This window comes from Notechis scutatus, chromosome 2, assembly GCF_049901735.1.
Source record: "Notechis scutatus isolate UNSWTSFEM ecotype Mainland chromosome 2, rNotScu1.2, whole genome shotgun sequence".
NCBI classification, from domain to species: domain Eukaryota; kingdom Metazoa; phylum Chordata; class Lepidosauria; order Squamata; family Elapidae; genus Notechis; species Notechis scutatus.
In genome coordinates, this window is record NC_142010.1 from 248,066,294 (window position 1) to 248,090,822 (window position 24,529).

At 39.0% G+C, this 24,529-nt stretch overlaps 1 protein-coding gene across 3 annotated transcripts in view; it reads right to left on the reverse strand.

Moving 5' to 3' along the window:
- Window positions 1–18,274: 18,274 nt before the first annotated feature.
- Window positions 18,275–24,529, reverse strand: part of SLC1A3 (solute carrier family 1 member 3) — a 51,945-nt gene continuing 45,690 nt past the window's right edge. For all 3 annotated transcript variants that reach the window (XM_087958511.1, XM_087958510.1, XM_087958512.1), the window contains one exon: window positions 18,275–24,021. In XM_087958511.1, coding sequence (XP_087814637.1) covers window positions 23,817–24,021 — 205 coding nt within the window. In that variant the 3' untranslated portion in view covers window positions 18,275–23,816. The remainder of the gene's footprint in view (window positions 24,022–24,529) is intronic.

The following is a 24,529-nucleotide window of genomic DNA, read 5'->3' on the forward strand; positions in this document are numbered from 1 at the left end:
CAGTGCTACTCAGCTGTCCAGGCAGCTCGCTGACGACAATATACACATGCGCATGTGGGCAAAGCCTGCATGTGCACGCAAAACATAAAATCACCGAACCAGTAGTTACACCAGTCGGATTCCACCCCTGGCCCCTCATCTGAGTCCTCGCTCTCCTCAGCCGTCCGCACCTGCTGCTGGCTAATCACAACACTAATATTGCAGGATTGTCATAAGGCTAAAGTCCTCTTTTGCAAGGTGGATGAGGAGCGGAAGAAATCCCCAGCTGGATATCTTTGATAAAATGGAGAACATTTCGGTATAATATAGGTAGTCCTCATCTTACGACCACAGTGGAGCTCAAAATTTATGTTGCTAAGTGAGAAATGTGTTAAGTGAGTTTTGCTCCATTTTACGACTTTTCTCGCCATACTGCAGCTGTTAAATTAGCAACATGGTTGTTAAGTGAATCGGGTTTCCCCATTGACTTTGCTTGTCAGAAGGTTGTCATAAAGGTGAGTCAACTGTCAAGCATGCAAATGTAAATCACGTGACCATGGGGATGGTGCAATGGTCACAAGTGTGAAAAACGGTCACAAGTCACTTTTTTCAGTGCTGTTGTAACTTTGAACGCTCACTAAATGAACTGTGGTTAGTTGAGGAATCTCGATTTCAGGGGTAGCAGATGTTTGACCTCAAGTGAGACCACAATTTCTATAGCTAAGCAAGGTGATTGTTAAGTGAGTTGAGCCCGACTTTACAATCCTTTTCTTTCCTTTTTTGCCATGGTTGTTAAGTGAATCACTGCAGTTGTTAAATGAATCATTCATTCATTAGGTGAATCTGACTCTCTCCACTGACTTTGCTTGTCAGAAGCTGGCTGGGAAGGTTGCAAATAGTTATCATGTGACCCAGAGGTAGTAATTCAGCAGGTTCCCTCCAGTTCTGGAGAACCGGTAGCGGAAATTTTGAGTAGTTCAGAGAACCGGCAAATACTTTATTTTATTTTTTATTTGATTTGATTTGTCAATCACTTACAAGATAATAGGTATAAGTATAAATATGAGTAAGAATACAGGAAATAGGTAGGAATAAATGGGGACAATAGGACAGGGATGGTAGGCACTATTGTGCACTTATGCATGCTCCTTACAGACCTCTTAGGAATGGGGTGAGGTCAATAATGGTTAGTTTAAAGGAGTGAGGGTTAGAGGATGTAACAACAGAGTCAGTAGTGCATTCCAGGCATTGACCACTCTGTTGTTGAAGTCTTACTTTCTGAAATCAAGTTTGGAGCGGGTTACATTGAGTTAGTATCTATTGTGTGCTCTTATATTGTTGTGGTTGAAGCTGAAGTAGTCATTGACTGGTAGGACATTGTAGCAGATAATTTTGTGTGCTAAGGTTAAGTCTAACCGTAGGCAGTGTAGTTCAAGGTTGTCCAAGCCCAAAATCTCAAGCCTGGTGATACAGGGTATTCTGTTGCGAGCAGAGGAGTGTAGTACTCTTCTCATGAAATACTTCTGGACTCGCTCGATTGTATTAATGTCTGATATGCAGTGTAGATTCCAGACTGATGAGCTGTATTCGAGTATTGGTCTGGCAAAAGTTTTGTATGCTCTAGTAAGCAATTCAATATTTCATAAGGAGACGCTTCATAAGATTAGATTTACAACTCTTAATACCTTTTTGGCAATGCTGTTACAGTGAGCTCTGGCGCTTAGATCATTTGATATGAGAACTCCAAGGTCCCTGACAGAGTGAGGCTCATCAACGAGGTCATATCCACCTAGCTTGTATTTGGTGTACTGATTTTTTTTTACCAATGTGTAGGATATCCACCTCTGACTGCAGATTTTACAGTATCCTTCCCCTGCCACGCCCACCAAGCCACGCCCACAGAGCCGGTAGTAAACAAATTTGAATCCCGCCACTGATGTGATCCCCGGAATGCTGCAACCGTCATAAATATATCCATTTGGTGAGAGCATCCACAACATACCCTCAGTTTTACAAAATCGCCACTGTTACAAAAAGAACATTTACTGTTCTTGACATTGTATCCAGGGTTCCATTTGTTCTGTCTTCAATTCCTGTCACTTTAGTTTTATTTGAAAATGGATTTACTGATACAACAAACAATGTCTTAACTTCATATCTCTCTTTTAATACTTTTTAATACTATTATTACAGGATTTAATTCAACTTATAATACTTATACCAAGTTTGCAATCTGTACCCCAAATTGCTTTTAAATGCCTCCAGATAATATGTAAAAGACAGGAGGAAATGGCATCATATTTAGGTAAGATCCATAGTAAAAAAAAAAAGAATATTTATATGAATATTATGAATGTAAATGAATCCAAATAATACCATAAACATAAATAGGTTACATGAGAAAAATTGTGTGGTTGTCATAATCACCTACTCAATCACCTCTATTGTAAGAAAGATTCTACAAAATGGAGTAGGTGACTTGTTTAGTTTTATTCTGGGATACTGGTATGTCCTTCAAAAGTCCATTTTATCAAAATATTACCTATGTTAAAATTACCTATATTAAAATCAAATCAGTTTTCCCCCGAATGCCATCACTCTGCTAAACAAATAATTCCCTCAACACTGTCCAATTATTTACAAAGTCTGCACTACTATTACTGTTAATCTTCTCATCACTCCTTTCACCCATCTCCTCACACTTATGACTCTATGACTATAACCTTGTATACTTACAATTTATATTGACTGTTTCCTAGTATTTGATTGCTTATTGTGCCCTATGACTATTATTAAGTGTTGCACCTTATGATTCTTGCCTCTTGATGAATGTATCTTTTCTTTTATGTACACTGAGAGTATTTGCACCAAGACAAATTCCTTGTGTGTCCAATCACACTTGGCCAATAAAAAAAGAATTATAATTCAGGATTCAGGGATTTTAAATAAAGCAGTACATTACCAAGATGGCATTCCTTGTGAACATTTAAAACGCACTTATACAGCCAAGCACAAATCAAATTTTAATAAAATACAATAAAAGCAGCGATATTCAGAAGGAAGCATCAATAAAAGCAAGTACTACAGCAGTCACAGAAAGGGTGGAACAGCCACAATTGTTTGATCTTGGCTTAGTATGTTGTGTGAATCAGTCAGTTGTATTTTCCCATTAAATTGTGTTAAACAAACCATAGCTAAATAGGATTACAGCGAGGCGTGAATAAGTCAGTGGCATTCTTTAAAGATCTTGGTTAGTCCTGGATTTTGGAATCCTGCTTGTTATGCATCTCTAATGCTCAAGTTGTCCTTCCATAAAAGAAAAGATTGTTTTTCCACAAGGTGGCAGTAGAAGCTAGCAGTTTTAGGAAATCTGCTTGTGATTTGTTAACAGCTTCCAGCTAGCAAGGAAGGCTTCAAAACTCACAGATGGGGAGAAGCACAAAACTTTGGCAGTCTCCCTGATCTCTTTATAGGAATTACAGTGGCATTTATTCTTCCGGGAATGTAGTTTTTTTGTTTTTTTTTACATCCTGCTTTAGCTGCTAAATGAAGGCTTAATGGGTGGTCTCTTTTTATTGGGTTCATTCATTCATGCAACTCACAGAAAGACTGGGCAGCTTGGCACAGACATGCTTAGAAAAGACGCGAAGGCCAAAGCTGGCGATAAATAGGCAGCAAAAGTCTGATGGGAACACTCATAGCACCTGTTCTCACCAGGCTGAAGAGATTTGCTCCCATCAGCACCAGGTTCCTTGTGCAAGAAATTTTGGGTGAATTTCCATCTTGTGTGCCATTTTAAATCCACGCCGAGTCGCCATTACAGAGGGATGTCAAAACTACACCATACAAATCAATTTATTTATTTATTTATTTATTTATTTATTTATTTATTTATTTATTTATTTTGTCAATTGCTTACAAGATAATAGGTATAAGTTAAAAACATAGTTATGCTGTACAGTTTCCTTATAGAATTGAGACATTTCACTTATCACCTATTACAGTGATGGCTAACCTATGACACGCGTGTCACTCGTAACATGCCGAGGCACTTTGACTGACACGCCTGTTGGTGTGGGGAAAACCTGCACATTTAGAGGCTGCCTGTGCTCTGCTCCAATCCCTGCTCCCTGCTCCCTGCTTGTTGCGTGGAGGCGTGGTGTCACCGCTGCTGCAAGATCTTTGCAGCAGAGAACCAGTTTTAACCGCCATAAACTGAGGTTTGTCAGTTTCATTACCTCAGGAACGCTACAGGAGGAAAGGAGATCCATGAGGTTCACAGCCCTGTAAGGTGGCCTTCCGATCCCCACATCCTGCACCTGCAGCCCTGAGACCAGGGAGACGAGTTTCACAGCCCTGTGTGATCACCCCAGCCCAGTCCGTCATAAACCAAATTATTGATATTTCTTGAAGTGACACACGACCCGAGGAAGGCTACACTTTTTCCCGATTTTTGACACACCAAGCTGAAAAGGTTAGCCATTACTGACCTATTATGATAAGTGCCTTCCAAATGACTTCATAATGAACTTGGTTATCCTTTTATTTAGGATATTGGCATGCTGGCTATTCACGTAAGAAGTCAAGGTGATATACAGAAATCAAGGAAGAACAGCAGGAAGGCAATGCAAGCAAATTCTAAAACATTATTCAAATAATAAAACGGTACATAGTGGAGCCATGATGACAAACTGGTGGTTAGAATGCAATATTGCAGTATTCTGCCGATTGCCAACAGTTTGATTCTCACCAGCTCAAGGTTGACTCAGCCTTCCATCTTTCCCAGGTTGATTAAAATGAGGACCCAGATTGTTGGGGGCAATAGGCTGACTCTGTAGACCGCTTAGAGAGGACCGGAATACACTGTGAAGCAGTATATAAGTCTAAGTGCTATTTCTACATGGGGGGAATGAACTAGAGTATTTAAAAAGTTCAACAAAAGTAAAAACGAAACAATTAAAAGATCTAGGTAAACTATCATATGTAAATATTTACACATGTATTGGTCTTGGAAAGCAAATAGCAACTATATGGTTGTTTAAAGACTGAAAATTTCATTCATTCATTCATTCATTCATTCATTCATTCATTCATTCTTCCAGCTTTATTATGTTTATAAACAACTCAAGGCAATGAACATATCCAGTATACGTTTTGACGACTAAGACCATGATATCCCGCCTTAGCCACGAAATCAAACTGGCTGTAATACCTGTATCTTCAACGATCATGTAGAGCAGGGGTGTCCAACCTTGGCAACTTTAAGACTTGTGGACTTCAACTCCCAGAATTCCTCAGCCAGCAAAGCTGGCTGAGGAATTCTGGGAGTTGAAGTCCACAAGTCTTAAAGTTGCCAAGGTTGGACACCCCTGATGTAGAGGATAATGTAAGTAATCCAGCTTTGAAGCCACTCTCACTTGCATCACTCATATAACAGACTTCTCTCCTTCTGCAAAGGATGCAACTGGTTTCTTAGTCAGAGCTGGAAAATAAATCTCTTTCTAGAGATGGTACAAACAAATTCAGCAGCATGCAATTACCTTTTGTTGAAATCAGTAAGAAATTGCCGAAGAAATTAAAGCAATAAAATAAGAACAAGGAAAGAAAATTTAACTGAATTTAGTTTACACTAGCACCATCCACCAATAACATTCAATGCCTCTTTATCTTTGCAACCCATCCCTGTTTCAACCGTATCCGTGCACAACTTCAATCACTGTCACATCTACACCAGACACATTTTTCTTGCTTTTCTTCTTCTTGACCATTTATTTTTCTTCAGTGTACTTGTTCTATGAATAACCCTCATTCATTCTCTTTTTATGTCCAAGATACTTTATAGGTCCAAGCCACTTCAACATTCTACTTTCACGTTGGTCACTAATTTTTGCCTTTGATCCTCATCCATTCAGCACCAGTGGTGGGCTGCTGCCGGTTCAAGCCGGTTCTAGAGAACTGGTAGTTCCAACAATCAGCTGGCCCCACACACCTGCCTCCACCCTATCCTGTCCTATATTTCCGTCTTTTTCAGAGTGGCTGGCTGGCTTATTGAAGACTGCATTCTTGCTGGATGGGGAGGAGAAGAAGTGTTGGATTACTTTGAAGATATTTCTCAACGGAGAGAAGATAAGTTTTGGACAGATTTATTATATGTGTACTGACACTGGCTATTCGACGCGGACTTTGCAATTAGAGTATCCTCGACAAGACTTGACTGAATTTGGTATTTGACTAATGGACTGTTTACATGACTATGCTATAATTCTTAAATGGAATAAATTATATTTTTGATAGCACAAGCGTATCTGTATTTTTACTGCGTGTTAACTATAAAACTTATCTCACATTTACCTGTCTTCCTATCTGACTTCGCTGCACATTCTGTTTAGTTTGTTTTCCTTAACACCCGTTGGGGAATCCAGGCTTAACAGGTTTCACACCCCTCAGCTGCTCTATTTACTGGGGCTGCCCTGTAGAGGTTCAAATTGGTGTTTTTTGAATGCTGCACACATGCGAAGAATGCAAAGAGCACGAAGAACACGCTCAGAGAACTGGTTATTAAACCGGTTGCAGCCCATCACTGTTCAGCACCAGCGGTGGGATTCAATTTTTTTTTTTACTACCGGTTCTGTGGGCGTGGCTTGGTGGGCATTCAGAGGTGGTATTTGTTGGTTCTCTGAACTACTCAAAATTTCCACTATCAGCTCTCCAGAACTGGTTAGAACCTGCTGAATACCACCTCTGTTCAGCATCCAATCATTCTTGACCCAATCATTCTTCTTTTGTATCATAGACACTTCTTGTAATAAGTTCCAACAGCATTCAGCTTACTTTTATGTTTCTCCTAGGTTTCTCATGGAGACTCTTTTACATCCTAACCCTAATTCAAAATATCAAGGACAACTAGCTCCAAAATGGGGATCTCCTTCCCATGTTAAATAAACAACAGGATGCCACTAAATAATTCCTAGGAGGTTAAGCAGAAATTCTTCTTTCTGGCTGCTCCTGGAGAGTTAAATCATAATGGTTGTACAACTGCATTATCTAGGTTTTTCAAGAATGTTTATGTTCAGTTTGAAAATAAGTGGCAACCTTTGGAAAGACTTTGCGAGGACAGACCAAAGGCTTTCAGCAGCTGGGGCTCAGACTATCCCCCACATTTTCGTCCAACCAGTCTTTACCTACTAAGAAACTGTCACATCAAAGTGACAAGTACATAAAGAACCATCAAACACAGCAGTTAAGTCTTGAGTCATGATGTACAATGGAAATATATAAGCTGTAGCATTTTTATGATGACTTCATCACAATTCAGTTGCTATTCCACCATTTCCCCCTCACATAGACATCCTCATCCAGAGCTCCATGTCTCTGTCTTTCTTGTACAAAATATGTGGTTATCTGTTTGATATATTGCAAAGAATAAATACAAATGTCTCCTCCTCCTCCTCCTCCTCCTCCACCACCTCTTCTTGTCCCCCCACCCTCTCCCTGCCCCTCAAAATAAGCATACTCAAAGGAAGCAACCTTGAAAGAAGCAACTATAGCAATAAAAACATGACAGGGGCTTCACTAGACAGATCTGGGAAGAGGGCCTTTCAGGACTCCAGTACACTGTGCAGTCTACATATATATGATCCAGGGACCCAAACATCCAATCAGATATGTCAGGATTGAATCAAAGACTGTTCCTTCCCATCCAGACCCAGACAATAGGTTAGGAACTTGATAGCTTCACCTGTGCATCTCAGGGTAACAGATAACAGATAACCAGAGTTGGAAGGGACTTTGTAGGTCATCTAGTCCAACTCCCCCACCCAAGCAGGAGACCCTACACCATTTCTGACAGATGGGAGTCCAATCTCTTCTTGAAAGTCTCAAGTGATGGCACTCCCACAAGTTCTGAGGGCAAGGTGTTCCATTGGTTGATTGTTCTCACTGTCAGAAAATTTCTGCATATTTCCACGTTAAATCTCCTTCCATCCATTATTCCTTGTCTGGCCTTCAGGTGCTTTGGAAAATAGCTTGACCCCTTCCTCTCTGTGGCAGCCCCTCAAATATTGGAAGATTGCTATCATGTCTCCCCTGGTCCTTCTCTTCACTAGACTAGCCAAGCCCAGTTCCTGCAACCGTTCGTTGTATGTTTTAGCCTCCAGTCCCCTAATCATCCTGGTTGCTCTTCTCTGTACGTTTTCTAGAGTCTCAACATCTTTATTATAGTATGGTGACCAAAACTGGATGCAGTACACTAGTACTTTAGGGTAGAAATGTACAGTTGAGTGGTATCCATACACTGATAATATCCAGCCCCAATAGATTGCATTATTTAACAGTTTAATGTAGATGTTAAACAGGATAGAGGAGGGTAAATTTTCAAATTTACAATTTCAATGTGATGCTTAATTATACTTAAGTATAATTATGTAACATTTTAATGATTAAAGGTTACATTGTATATTGTTTTATTTCTTGTAAGTCTTCTTATAAGTCTTATTTCTACAGTACTGCTTACTGCTTTTTAAAGGTGTTGTTTTACTAGTTTCTTATTAAAGCATTTATAATATTTATAAAGCAGTGATCATTGGGGGAAAATAATTAAAAGGCTAATTTGGTTAAATGTATGTTTATTCCATTATTTACCTTAGAGATTTTGGATCGTGCAATATTTAATTTTATTCATTCTACATTCTATACACACACAAACACACACATACACACAAGCACACATCTTTCTGTTCAAGTGGTACATATTTTCTTAAAGGCAAAACATTAATTTTTTGTATTTTAAGTATTTTGCTAACATGGAGATGTTTCCTAACATCCTACTCAGGGGTGGGATTCAAAATTTTTAACAACCGGTTCTGTGGGCATGGCTTAGGTGGTGGGTGTGGCTTGGTGGTCATGTTATTGGCTGGGCATGGCCAACTCAATATCACTTACATCGAGGCACGCATCTCCTCGCCTGGCTTCTCATGGCTGCAACAGTCATAAGTGTGAAAAATGGTCATAAGTCACTTTTTTCAGTGCCATTGTAACTTTGAATGGTCACTCCACACAAGCAAAGTACCAGCCAAGGAGGGGAAAAAAACCTCCAGAGAAGTTCCTGAGACAGGAAGTCTAGTCCTGCCAAGAATGTAATAAAGGTTAACGGAGAGGCAGTTTCTATAACAACACCAGAATGTTTCCTAACGGCTAGATTGGAGAAGCCATTAGATAGGACTTAAGCGATTCAGGGCTTGGAAAGTCAACACGAGCACTTAAATAATGCTTGTTAAGCAAGGATGAGATTCTACCAGTTCGGACCAGTTCTATAGAACTGGTTGTTATGATTCTGCGCAGTTCGGGGAACTGGTAAATCATGCCCCTGGCTGGCCCCTCCCCTCTCCACCTGCCTCTCCCCTCCCCGCCCAGTCAGTCCTTATCACACATGCTAGACATTGTGCGCATGCCCGACATCCTGACTGCATTCTCCCCGCCCAGTCACTCCTTAAGGTATTTTTTTTCTTCCCCTCCCTATGATCAGCTGTTCCAATGATCAGCTATGCCGGGATCCCCCTCACTGTCTTACCCCCACAAAAGCTTCCCTGGAGCAAAAACACCCCCCCAGAGGCTTCCCTGAGGCCCAGGAGGCAAAAAATGGGAGGGGGTGGCTGGAAAAAAATGTCTCACTCACCCAGTCACATGACCATGCCCACCTAGCCACACCCACAGAACTGGTTGTTAAAAATTTGAATCCCACCCCTGTTGGTAAGCAATTGGTGCAACAGTGGGATTCTACCTCTTCCACTACCAGTGGCAACATTTGAGAGCTTCACTGTTTAACAGGTAGAATGGCTGTACTCTGGAAATTTCTCCTTCTCTTTGATGGTGTCATGCAATCCACATATTTTCATTTTAACTCTAATTTTTATAGTCTTTTGCAGTGATCATGCAAAAAGCAGGATTAATGCAGGAATCAATGAGCAAACAATGCTTTTATTATGTTCAACTTTCTATGTATAATCTAAGCAAATATAGTTTAAAAAGTACAATTGAGAGGTCTTTGGTGCACTCTGAACTTGGTTGCTTTTTCGCAGATGTTTCATTACCCAAACTAGGCAACAACATCAGTGTTCAAGCTCAAACAGCACTAATTTCATTTCAAACTTGAGCTACAAATATTCTCCTTCACCAATAAAACTAAACTGTTTCTCATCAGGGTAAGAATGAGGGCCCAGGCTGTTGGGGGCATATACTGACACTGTAAACTGCTTAGAGAGGGCTGTAAAACACCCTGAAGCTGTATATAAGTGCTATTGCTATTGCAGCATTCATTATATTAGTGATATTTAGGATGAAAATTTCAATAAAACTGTTCCTACTGTTTCTTCAAGTCTACAATCCAACTGCATTTACATTAGTTTCTTTCTCCCTCTCTAGTCAATATGTCTACATTTTGAAGATGATTACAACATATATTCTGGGACCTATATTTTCCATACAGTACTGTTTTTAGGATACTTCTTACAGCCCAAGACTCCTTAGAAAAAGGGTATTCAATGTTTATTTTTATGATTTCACAAAAACCATATGTTCAATGGATCAGTCTGTCAGAAACGAGAGCCAAGTTTTTATATTTAGTCTTTTGAATCTCTACTCTACTGTTTTAGGTTAACTAGAATTGCACAGTGAGAATGTCTGCTTTTGTCTGGGTGTATGTGAGCCTGTGTTAATTAAGCTAATTATAACTTTTTTTTCACAAATACCTGGATGCAGCCTCATCCACAGGTAAAACATAGAAACAGTAAATATAGTGCTGACAGACCCTTTCTATTTTCATGTGAGCTCTGGCAAATAAAAATAGTATTGTTAGGTTTTTTTTAGCTGCATAATTTATTCACCAAATAAGTGTGATTTGTAGTGAAGTTCATGCTTTGAGTGAAACCATTCTATTAGTTTTAGTTCCTGGCAGCTCCAATTTTCTTTTCAGCAGTCAGTGACCAACCTAAGTTCGTGCTGTTTAAAAGAGTAGCTAGAGAGCATAGTTTTCATAATAGATGAAAGGTTGTTTTTTTTTCCTGGTTTTTCTATAACTGAGCTCTTGTTTCTAGCAAAAAGATAGTCAAGCAGAAGCCTCAGGGAGGAAAAGAGTGCCTTAATCCATTCTGAGCCCCTCAGATCTTCTGTATTAATTGGCAGCAAATTTCAACCACTGAGTTACGAAACACTCATCAACTGCAGTGCATTTTCTAAAATAGGCTTAAAGCAACCCCAGACTCTCTGCCAAACCACAGAAAACACACCCCTGGAAAACTGTCTCCCTGCCCACATGCACAATATAGTTCCTCTCACTTCACAATTGCCTGCTGGTTGCTGACCACAAACATTTTGCCACCTTCTTCTCTGTCGGATCCCATCCGGTCTCCATTTAGAAACACCTTTGTATTGTGTGCCTTTAGCTCTGCTGCTGGGACCAACTTCAGACATCAATAAGCTGTCTTCTAGGTCAATTGTGGAAGTGGTTGCTTCGTATCTAGGGATTTTATAAAGAACATAGAACATAGAATAATAAGGTTGGAAGAGACTTTGATAGTCTAGTCCAGTCTCTGGAGACCTTATACCAGGGGTGTCAAATGCCTCTACCAGAGAAAATGGAGGCCCTCCAAGGCTCTGCTTTCAGCTGCAACAACCTTCTGCAGCCCCATTTCCAGTGAAAATGGAGCCCCTCTGAGCTCCGTTTTTGCTGGCAGAGGGCTGCAGGAGGACGTCGCAGCCGAAAATGGAGCCTTGATGAGTGACGTTGAGCTGGCCATAGTCACCCTGGCCATGCCCCCCCACCCACCCAAGGTCAAACACAACTCTGATTTTATTTTTATCCTACTGTAATCTGGCAGTTCTCAGTGCTTATTTACATAAAATGATCTTGGCAACTATTTATACAATATTCATAATCTTAATCATTTAAAAAATCTGGCTAAGGTGAAACATGAGCTATAAATTTTAAAAATAACAAGTAACCCTAATCATATAAAATAAATGCACAGCCTTAGCAGACACTTATGAAAAGTTCTCTGAAGGTTTGTGTAATTTGAAATTAAGATTTAAAATCCCTCTGGTCTTTCTTAGACCATACTTTAAAAATATGTATGTATGTAATTACACAAAGGTTTATTGAATATTCTATTGATATGTTGCCACTTGTTTGCATCCATAATTAACATTCCAGAAACTGAAGTTTGAGTACAAAACAATTAGGGGATTTCCACTTGCCACAAATGATTAAAAATATTAATCTGTTTAATGGGGATGAGCCTCTCTTGTAGTGAGGCAATTAAAAACTAATCTAATTTTTTATATTACATTTAAAGGATAATTTAGGCAACCACTTTAATAGTATTCCTTCTCAAGAGATGTACTGCTCTGATTCATCTAAAATGATAAAAGCATCACATGTTCTTTAATGGAACTATGTTGAAACATATTCCATGACACTCAGTGTTGGCAAAATTATTAGGTTTGATGTATGAAGTTCAGTGCAAAGACAATGATCCACTCATTATTTCTTTAGTATTCTGGGATGCTTTGAAGTTTCATGTGTGTGTGTGTGTGTGTGTGTGTGTGTGTGTGTGTGTATCGCTAACCTATACATGGAACACTTGAAACCAATGCTCTAGACAAATCCAAACCCAAACCCAAACTCTGGCTTAGATATATAGATGACACTTTTGTAATTTGGCCACATGGGAAAGAAAAACTGGACAACTTCCTCACACACCTCAACAGCCTACACCCCAAAATACATTTCACCATGGAAACAGAAGCCAACAACCAACTTCCCTTCCTGGAGGTCCTAATTTACAAAAAAACTCAATGGCTCCCTAGGACACACCATCCACCGGAAGAAAACACACACCAACCACTACTTAAATGCACAATCCCATCACCACCCTGCACAGATCAACTCTGTAGCCAAGACCCTCATCTCCAGAACCAAACGCCTAGCCGACAAAGACCACCTGAGAACAGAATTACACACCCTCACAAATGTATTAATTTCCAATGGATTCCAAAGAAGCACAATTACCAACCTAATCCTAAGGGAGACACCCCCCAGAAACCGAGACACAGAACAGGACAACGGTATCGCCCTCCTCCCCTACATCAAAGGCACCACAGACAAAATCAGCAAAATTCTACACAAACACAATATCAGGACAGCCTTTGGCACTGACCAAAAAATAGCCAACATCCTAAGAAACCCCAAAGACAAGATCCAACTAGAAAACCCAGGAGTTTATGAAACACCATGCAACAATTGCCCAGCCACATACATTGGACAAACTAACAGGAGAATAAATGCACACACCACAGAATACAAGAATGCAGTCAGAAAAGAAGAAAATACTTCCTCCCTTTTCCAGCACCTCAAAGCCACAGGACATGAAATTAATTTTGAGGGAACCAAATTAATCTCCAATAATGAACACTTCAACAAGAGAATAATCAGGGAAACCATCGACATAGAGAAACACCCACATAACATGAATAAACGGGACGATGCCTCTCACCTACCAGACATCTGGAAACTAGCCCTTACCAACGAGTCCCACAGCAAACTCCAAGACCAATAAACACAGACCAAGACTCCCAACCAATCAGGATGATGAAAAAACCATTCTAACACAGCAGTAGGTTAGCACCAAATTTAAAACAGAAACAGCCGTGAAAGCCTGACTCACAGATGAACACAATACACAAGCCTAATGATGGCAGATGAGATTCTGCCGAAATGGGAAAATACTCGAACAGAGCTGAATACCATACCTATAAATACCCGCGAAAACTTAACACACACACACACACACACACACACACATATATATATATACATACACACACACACATACACACACACGAATACATGTGTAGAATACATCTGTATTGTACACATCTTCTGACATAATAAAGATTCAAGCCCCGGAATTCTAGTTTTCCCTCCAGTTTCCTTGGCAGCCGAGAAATAGTACAAGTTACTTGCAAGTGATAGAAAGAATCCATGTTGATTCTGTTCTCCGAATGCATATAAGCAGGTTGGGGAGAAGAGGAGACAGCCCAATGCATAAGTACCATTCTGCACCCAGTTTAAACTCTCTATATTTTTCCTTCAAGTTTTCTGGGCATACCATAAGGAAGCGAAATGGTCGAATCACAAACAATACAGTTCTAATATGAAGTTAATGAGATGAGCTTGGGGAAAGTAAATGAACTTAAAACCTGTGTCTCCCTGAAACTAAGATCTTGTCTTATTTTCTTTTGGGCGTCAAAATAAGCACTAGGGCTTATTTTGGGGAGTGTCTTAATTTTCCATGTAAATCTTGATGGGGCAGGAGGCAGCATGGTGCCCTAGTGCAACTGTGGGGTAGAGGGTGGAGTTGTCCCACACACCCCACACTGGCTTACCTCAGGCTCCTGCAGCCAGGCCAGCCATGCCCCAACACTTGCCTTGCCTCACAGCGGCAGCCCCATCCAACAGGATCCCACATGGCCACCGGCCCACTTCTTCTGCTTGCTCACAGCCACAACAGAGCAGGAGGCCAAGCAACGTGCTGAAGCCACGGGCCTGAGGTGAGGTGGGGGGTGGAGCAGAAGTGGGCTGGCGGCCATATGGGCTCTTGCTGGTGCTGCCACCACAAAACAGGTGTCGGGGGATGGCCTGGCTGCAGGGGCCCTGAGGTAAGCCAGTGTGTGGTGCATCAGGCAGCTCCAGACCCCATCTTGCGGCTGCATCTCTTCAAACAACCAGATGGAATGGGAGGCCAGCCGGCTGCACAGGCTTTTAAGTAGAGCTTATTTGGGGGGGGGGGGGGGCTTATATAAGGTACACATGTAAAACATGCTAGGTCTTATTTTGGGGATAGGTCTTATTTTCAGGGAAATGGTACTTATTGTATTATGAAGACCACTCAAACTTTCAAGATTGGAATGGCATATAAACTAGAATAGAGACGGAGGGAAAATGGCACACACTTAGAGAAACAAGACAAAGACCCAACAGTTGGTTTTTCACAATATGTTTGATTAATGCTAACCTTGTTTCTTGTGCCTTAGGATGTGGTGCCTTTATGTTTCAATGTACTTTGTGAATCCAGAAAATGGGTTGTCTCAACAACTGGGTTCAATGTACTGAGTGAATGCAGTCAATATGAATAAAATTAGCACTTATTGGGGAGCTGGGGGGTGTAGAATAACAAAGGGTTTATGATGTTCTTCATTGAGAACCCTGGATTGTTGGCTCAGTTCTGATTTAAGCTGGTATGAGCTTGTCTGTACTTACCATCAATTCCTATATATGTTACTTTGTATGAAAAATCTACTTCAGAATATGTCCAGCTGAAATCACTTCCTTTGAATTAGCTTTTCCTTGTTTTAAGGAAGCATGCCATAAAAAGTTCTGAAACTTATAGCTATTTCCTATAGCACTCATGGTGGTGTGGTGTAGTGGTCAGAATGCAGTACTGCAGGCTAACTCATTGCTTGCTGCCAGGAGTTTGATTCTGAATGGCTCAAGACTGACTCAGCCTTCCATCCTTCCGAGGACCCAGATTGTTGGGGGCAATACGCTGACACTGTAAATCCCTTAGAGAGGGTTGTAAAGCACTATGAGGCGGTATACAAATCTAAGTGCTATTGCTATTTTGTAAGAAGAGAAATTGGATGAACAGGATACAGTGCTTCTGGGGAAAAAAACAGTGAATATATGCTATTCAGCAATAAAGTTGAAAGAACATAGTGTTATAATTTCTGGAATCCAGGAGTCATTCTAGTTCTTCTAGGAGGAGTCCTCTATTTTTCCACATATGCAAATAACAGATGATCTTGTGAGTTGTCTTTCACTATTCTTAAGGGACACTATTTTATTATTTCTTTCAAATGTGATGTGATGACAATATAGAATTCTAGCCAACAGAAATGATATTTGTTGTAATCCAATATATCTGGACATGCCTATCTGCTTTACTAGAATACAATACTGCACATGCTTTAATACCATGGATAATAATATTGTTAGTTAAACTAATTTAATATTTCCTAACATCTAATAAAGTTTGAGATATTAATATTCTGTAAAAGCCAGCAACCAAGTTTATGTTTCATCACCATCAAGCTAGATGTGAAAAATCAACCTGGAAGAAGAAATTTGCAAAACACTTAAGAAAACAGTAAGGACGTTATCACCAAGATCAGATTCAATTCAGACACTTCACTGACTGCATATAGATAGAATATTTGCATTATGCTCGCTGGTACATAACTTGGGAGGAAGTCATTTTCCAAAGAACTCTGGGTGGAAAAGTTTGTTATATGGACTAACTGAAGATCGTATGGTAGGGTTACCATATCCGGCCTGCAGATATTCCAATGATTATTAGATGACAGCAAAGAGCTAGAACTTTCTGCATTGCTGTTGCCACCTTTTGGTCATAAGGATGTTTGTAGAGCAATCTACAAAATCTAGACCTTTTTCCATGTGGTCTCTGATAAAATATTGGAATGAAAATAGAGCATTATTATTCTGGGCTACGGTGAGAAATAGAGTTTTGTGCTAATAGAAGGCAAGACATTCCTTTCAATATTATATATATGGGATGCATTTTCCTGGGATAACACTGTAAATGCATTCAAGGATGTTCACATGTCTAGCTGAGTATAAATCATAGTTAAGAGATTTATTTTTGGATCCATGCCAGATGATATAGCAACCCATTTTCAGTTGCAGTTTTTGGACATTCCAGAATCTATGCCAACTTCATGGTTGGTGACAGTGATATTTCCACTCCCCCATCCATGGGAATGAACTTAACTTAATCAAGTTGGAGTAATGACATATGAAACCAGCCTCTCTCAACATTCTTTAGGTTTCCTCTTTCTATATACCTCCTTAGTTTCCACTTCCTTGCAGCCCACCAATGCCTGAGGATTTGAAAATAGAACTAGAGGAAAGAAGCTGCTAGTGCACCTGGTATAGTGTTAGCTGCTGATTCTGTCCAGACACTGAAAGAAGAAATTAATGATAGATTAACTCCTCAAATTTGGAACAAACGTAGGATCGTGGTTATAGGTAAACTCACATTTTTAGCTTGGCTTAGAATGCAATACAAACTGACTCAATCTCTTTTTGTGATGTGCAAATATGCGTTCAATTGTGTATGCTTATGGAAAGGGGAATGGCAGATGTCCCACAACAGAGTTTAAAGTAAGTTAACATATATCAGGGGTCGCCAACCTTTTGGACCTCAGGGACCATCAAACTCATAATTTTAGATCCCAGGGACCACTAACCGGTTCTGTGGATGTGGCCTAATTTGTGGGTGTGGCTCTGGGAATGGCGTGTATGTAAATATTATAAATATTTATATAAATATTGAATTTTTATAAAAAATAGAGCAACTTTTACCCAAAATCAGGCAAAGCAGGCCGATTGAGTTGCTCACAGAATCATTCAGTGATCTATCTATCTGCCATCGGCTAGCTCAGTCTCTCAAATTTGCTTGCCATGAGTCTGCACTGAATTTGCTTGCAAGCAAACTTCAGTCCTAAGGAAGGTTAGCTGTGCTGAGCCGAAGATCTAAAGACTAGCTAGAAAGCAAGAAATCCAACCATTTCCTGCTTCCTAGCTAATCTAAATCTCCCAGCACAGCAGAACAGATGATGGTCGGAAAAAGGAAAAATAGCAATTTAGCAGGCAAGTTTACCAGGTAAGAGTGAGTGGGAGGGGAGGGTTCCCGCAGGCCATGTGGGCAGCGCAGCCTTGTGTTTCTGCGTAGCCTGGATTAATTGCTTTGTGTAGGTGCTCTGGGGTGAGATTTCGCTGTGGCCCACCGGTTAGCGACCACTGACATATATCACACTATTCCACCTTGTTTTCTCTTATCTGGCTGCAAAAATCTGGACAAATAATATTTTGCAGCACAGACATAGGCAACTCTTTTTTGCTGTCTGGATTTTGTAGTTATTTTTTAGCTATGATGAGAGTAACACTGAAGTTGAAAGAAAACATCTTGGAAGACTGCAGTGTTAAATTATTTCTGCCAAAAAAAGAAAACCCTGTTAAAACGTAGCAGTGAGTTCACAAAGTGCATTCTTACCTTTATCTTTCCTGGATGAAGTCAGGTTTAGGTCTGGGTGAGCATTCTTAGGACCAAGGCCAACATGTATAATAAATTGCTATTGTAAATGTGAGCAAGTGTATAGATTCTAACACACCTCAAGACTCATTATTCACTGAGGAGAAAAAGACCACACTGTTCAAAAAGAATAATGTAAAACTATTTGCTTTTTAATTGAAAATATACCTACAAAGTAATATTTCTCAAGCCACACCCTGGGTGCATCAATTGCCAACTCAGAATAGGCACAAGAGAGAGAATATTCTATGGCTCATGATTTTTGTAAGAAACAGAGTTAGTATAAAGTTAAAGAACTGTCACACTTTGTAATACCATTTTCTCCTAAAGTGACAGCATGGAATGATAGCTCTTTACATGAAAATCTTTTCAGCCCCTTTCCAAAAATAGTATCCGTTCAAAACCAAACCATAGTAAAAGTTATTCCATACAATTTAATATTAACTTTGTACATATTACAGTACCACTATAAAAATATCTCTAGTTACATTTTCAGAAAACACCTGTCTCTAATCTAGATTTTCTTTTTGTTAGCGCAAAAAGATACAAATTAAAAAAGGCACATCCATTTACTGCGTACAGTCAGAGATTACATAAGAGCTTTGCATTACTTTAAACAACATCAGACACACTGAGTTAATTCCCATTCTTTTTCAAAGGGAAAGCTAAGCAGGTCTCCTGCCTACCTAAAGTACTTCCATCATTCAGAGACTATCACTACAACTTCAACAATCCCACTTTAACAACCTGAAATGTTAAATCTTTGCGTGGTTTTATTCACCTGTCACACTTTTAAGATAATCCTCAACGCGTTTCAGAAACTTCAAGCCAGCTTTTTGTGTGTGTTATCAGTTTGACAATGTCCCTCAAAAGGCGCCATTAAGCAACAGCAAGAATTTAGGGTGGGGCTTTTACCCCTAGAAAGGGCATTGTCGCTATCATGTGGAACCATCTTTCATTCTGCATTTGTAATATAGCCTGGAACAGATCTGGGCATTTTATGGCCCCTTGGCCACATCTGGAACTTTGGCTGCTCCTTTCCAACCCAAATGAGGTCAATGGGAAATTAGAAATAAAATGTAAATAAGTATATGCCAAGCATGCAACACAACTGCATTGCTTTTATTTTGAGGGTGGCTGCTATTTTGTCTTTTTTAGCTTTTTAGTTTATGTATGTGCGTGCACGCACTTTCACAGGCCAATTGGGTAGAGTCCCTTCCACAGGCCTATTGGTTAGTCCCAGTTTCTCATGTGGCCCCTTGGGAAAATTAATTGCCCATCCCTGGCCTGGAACACGACAGGAGGCATCCAGTGGAAATACAGGCTTGTGAGTGGTTTGTGGTTCCTATTAGGATTATTGGATCTGGGTTATAAAAATCCACAATGAAAATAAAGAAGTATACAAAATTCCAACTCTTTGCTGTTGTCCTATGATTGTATGGATTTTCACATACAAAGGCCTGTAGGTAGGCCTCGCTTATGTTAAACCTACTTAGTAGTAAGGAAAGGCTCTTCACTAGCCACAATGAACAGATTGTTCATTTGTAAACTACTTCCGTTGAAAATTATTCCACGAGTAGGCAAAATGAATAGAAACTGAGAGATTAGAAAAGCATAAGGGAGCCTATTCCCCTTTATAAATCACTATAGTATAGTGTTTACTATATTGATTTATAAAGGGGAGAGGGGATGGCTAGTAAAGGTCTATTGTAAACTCTGAACATCAGATGATAGAAAATGAGTTGGTCTGCTATAAGCCTGGGTTAAATAGAAATATCATTCCCACATTTGATCGTCAAAACTCAGAAATCCAAGAATTCTATTGTAAATCATCTCTCTCTTTAACCTGCCTAGATTTGTTTGTAATGCTTGGTGGCTCTGAATCTAATTGTGAAATTGAATCTTGAAAATGTATTGTGTGCCATCAGACAATGCCAGCTATCTTAGCTTAAACTGGATAATGTCAAGTTTTATGTGAAATACTAACCATTTTGTAAAATAATAATAACCAGGGCATAACTGCAGAATTCTGAGAATTAGCCAGGATGAAACACATCGCAGGTCTTGTAGCTTTCGGTAATCTTACAGTCTTGGGAACAAATGAACAAAACTTGAAATATCAGATTGGCAGCTCTAAGGAATAATTCGGCCCTATTTTACAAAAATGCTATTAAAGTACTCTTCCAACAACTATACAACCAATGTATGTTTATATTTACACCATCTTATGAAATCAGACTCTTACAAATGTGGGATTTTCCCATTATTCCTGACTAGAAGAAAAGGGAATAATGGTTTTGGAGTCCAGCACGTATGGAATGTAACAGGTCATAAACCTTACTCTCTTCCTTCAAGGAAGGAAGAGATTATTCTGCTTGCATAAAGCTTTCCTCCTGTCTCCTATGACCATGCATGTAAAATATAATTTAAAAATCTTATTTTTAAAAAATATAAATGGGCTCTGTGAAACAGCAAGTTTCAAATGTACAAAAATCACAATCTGATCCCATTGTTGTTTTTTTAAAAAAACTGTCCTTTCTTAGTCCCGAAGGCCTCTTTAAAAAATAGGTCTTTTATACTTTCAATATTTATTAAATCTTTTCGTTATTCTTTTTATATACTCTTTTTCTTAATAAAAAATAATCAAGCACCACGTTAGTATTACTTTTTACACAAAGTTATCTCCCCTCTCTGTTAGCAGGGTCTATCAGATAGGTGCTGTTAACATAGAGAAAGTGGTAGTGGAATAGAAAGTTTAGTCTTTAATCCTTAATCTTTTTTGTAAAAAAAAAATGAATTTAACCAAATTTTGGAAGATTCCCCTTCCTGAAAGCATTTTTGTCTCTGTAGTTTCTCTATGAACCTTGACAGATGCTTTGTAGGCACTGCTGCCTAGAGTTCCATCTGCATGTCAAGAGATGCCAAGAGATTCTAAAATCTTTCCTGCTAGAGGGTTAAGTACAGGCAGACAATTTAGCTGCAGAAGTTTAATTTAAACTCATACTAGCTAGGATTGCATATAATATAAATCACAAATTAGTACAGGTAGTCCTCAACTTACAACCATTTGTTTAGTGACTGTTCAAAGTTACAATGGCACTGAAAAAAGTGACCTATGACCATTTTTCACACAACCATTACAGCCTCTCCATGGTCAAGTAAGTGATCAACATTTGGATGCTTAGCAACTAGTTCATATTTATGACCGTTGCTGTGTCCCCAGGGTCATGTGATCCCCTTTTGTGACCTTCTGACAAGCAAAGTCAATGGGAAAGCCAGATTCACTTAACAACCATGTGACTAAATTGACAAATGCAGTGAGTCCCTTAACCATCATGAACAGAAAAGTCATAAAATGGGGCAAAACTCACTTAGCAAATGTCTCACTTATCAATATAAATTATGGGCTCAATTTTGGTTGTAAGTCAAGGACTACATCACTAGTAGAAAGAACTTTGGGGAGAGCCATTCTTACGCAACAAGGAAGGACAAACTGAACCCAATTTTCTTTTAATAGCAGATTCCCGGTGGCTGGCCTTTATGTGCAATCAAGAATTGTGGTTTAAAATAACCTGCAATCTATTATTAAATAAATTATATCACAGCAAATCCTCATTTTTTTTGCTAGGTTACAGTAAGTTTCTTTTCAGCTGCAATCTCTAGTTCCTATATAACAAGAAGCAAGCTGCTAAGAGAAAGTGAATGTATTTCTTAGTTTGATCATAGCAGGTCAGCTCTGTGTGAGCTCCCTCTTTTTTTTGAGATCTTTTTGCTCATCTGTATGATGAGGGCTTAGCATTGTGCATAATGTCCAGCAAAGTCTCCCTGGAAATAAGGGGTTTTTATTTCATTTGAGTTTCTTTTCAAATATGGGTGTTTTAGAATTCATATCTTGGTCTTTAGGATACTAAATTCAAGGGATGTTTCTGGAGTGTTGCAATGTTGATGATGAACAGTTAGATTAAATCTTTGCCAAAAATTCTCATTGGCTTAAAATTGGTTTCTTTTTCATGTAAATTTAAGGAGTGTGTGTGTCTGTGTTTGTGTGTGTCTGTTTCTGTGTAGGCTAAGGATCTTCAACCGGATTCTTAACGTCAGACTAAACTATAATTCCCATGATTGATTGGAAATGTCACATGGATATAAATCAGCGAGGATCTGAATTCCCACTGAAAACTCAGTTGTAAATTGAGATTTAAGACAATTTATGAACCATAGTACTCTTCCTGGAGCCTGTTTATAATCCTATCACACTAGCAGTTTCTATAAGAAGCAAAAGAAGTTACTTTCTGAAAACTATATATGATTGGTGGGTTATAATTTATCTAAGCCTCACTATATTAAATCAGAAGAATATTTACAGTTGCTTGATCAAATAATGACATCACAATTGTTGTGATAGCAATAATTCAATATGTCCATAGCAATGAAGTAACTAAGATAAATTTTCTGTTCCAAAGTGCATATGTTTTTAATGTGTGTGCATTTGATCTATGATCCTGGGGAAAAAAACAGTGTGTATGAGTAGCAGTATTTGTGCTAAATATTATCGTCTAAAAGAGAGTCATAATGTTACACATACACAGAGGTATTTGCAGGTTTGTGATATATAAAATCAATGGGATTTGAAGGTGCACAGTACCAAGAAGCATGAGCCTCTTTCGGATACTAAAATATCCCATTGGTTAGAAATGAACACGTGATTAGTAGTTTTTGCTTAATTCATAAATATAATGATTTGTGGGAAATACTATCCACTTATTTCATCCTTTAGGAAAAAATGTATTCATACTTGTGCTGTTCTAACAGCAATGAAATGAGGAAACACTATCTTTTTAAAAACACAAAAAACAACAACAAAATTTGCTATTAATTTCTCTGGGAATAGCATTAAATATCAAAAGTTGACTTTTGATGGTGCTAAGAACATGTAGCATTTGAACGAATGAAGTCTCTTTCAGGATTTCTTCTGTTTTTGCTGTTACAGCTTCTATTAAATGAAATCACATTAACAGGAGATATATATATATATATATTTCTTGAATAAGCTTGGTAATTTGATAAAATATCACCCATTAAAATGTTGCATATCACTTTGTGTAATGCCTATTATCTTTTTAATGGAACATAGCTCTATATCTCAACTGTGACGAATTTGGAATATATTTCACCAATTTTGAAAAATGTGCAACTGATCCCATCACTATTTTCTCCTGCACCAATTGTGCAGTCTTCTCTAGCCATATGTCCTACAGATGTAGTGGATTATGACTTCCAGAATTCTAACCAGCATGGCTGCTGCATGTTTCCTAAGAATTCTGGGAGTTGTAGTCTCACATCAGGAAGGCATCAGGCCAGAGAAAGTATGTCTAGGTAAACACAATATGAGACATGGAAATATTGTGCTTTGCTTTGTCCTCCTCTGGCCTTCCTTACTGGAAGGAACAAGGCGAGGCACATGGAACAACAGCCTGCTGTTGCTCATTGCTCTAACCTAACTATCACAAGGCAGAGGAGGCATGTCACAGACTCTATGTCTTTCGTAACATCTAGTTCATCCTTAAACCTTTTCAGTGCTTTGAGAATACAAGAAGAAATGAGGAACAAGCAGAAGGACCAAAGAAAGTGTACATTTTCCATATCTTTAGTGCTTTGTGTCAACTTTCCTCTACTTTACATCTTGGTTTCACTGTCTAAGGGCTTTTCATTCTCATTCTCTTGTGAAATCAGCTGGTAAGGCTTCTTCATTTCATTCTCCTCAATCACAGAGTTGCCCATTTCAGCATCCTTGTTCCGTAACTCATGGCGGGATAAATGTTCGACAATTCCTGCACCAATGGAGTCTCCCAGAACGTTGGTAGTAGTGCGTAGACGATCCCTAGGGAACACATTGCAATTTAAATAAACCAGTCTTTTTTTTTTCCAACACAGTGAAAGTTTTCACTAGAAGATATAACACAAGTCCACATTCTTTCCTTAAAATTACATCAGCAATATATTAACACGTGAATAAATTGTGAAATGAAATAACAGCCATCTTTAAAAATTAAATATCAGAAGGAACAACACGTAGGTGTTTTTGTAACATTCATATTTTCTTTTGGGCCTCTTCCTTCTCACACAAGGAGATTGGCCACAAGCTGCAGCATTTGAAAGGGTTCATTATGAAACAAATAACAGGGAAATTTAAGATTTGCATGTTGAAAATATGGTTGCTGGCGACACTGAATAATGCATCTTTTAAAAAAATTACAGCTTGGAAGGTGAACAGAGATTGAATGACTTTCATATCTTTGTCCAAAAAACCCTCATCAGTATCCTATTCTAGTCTTCTTTTTATATAAGATGACATTTTGACATTTGTATGCAATGTAACCAAGTATTGT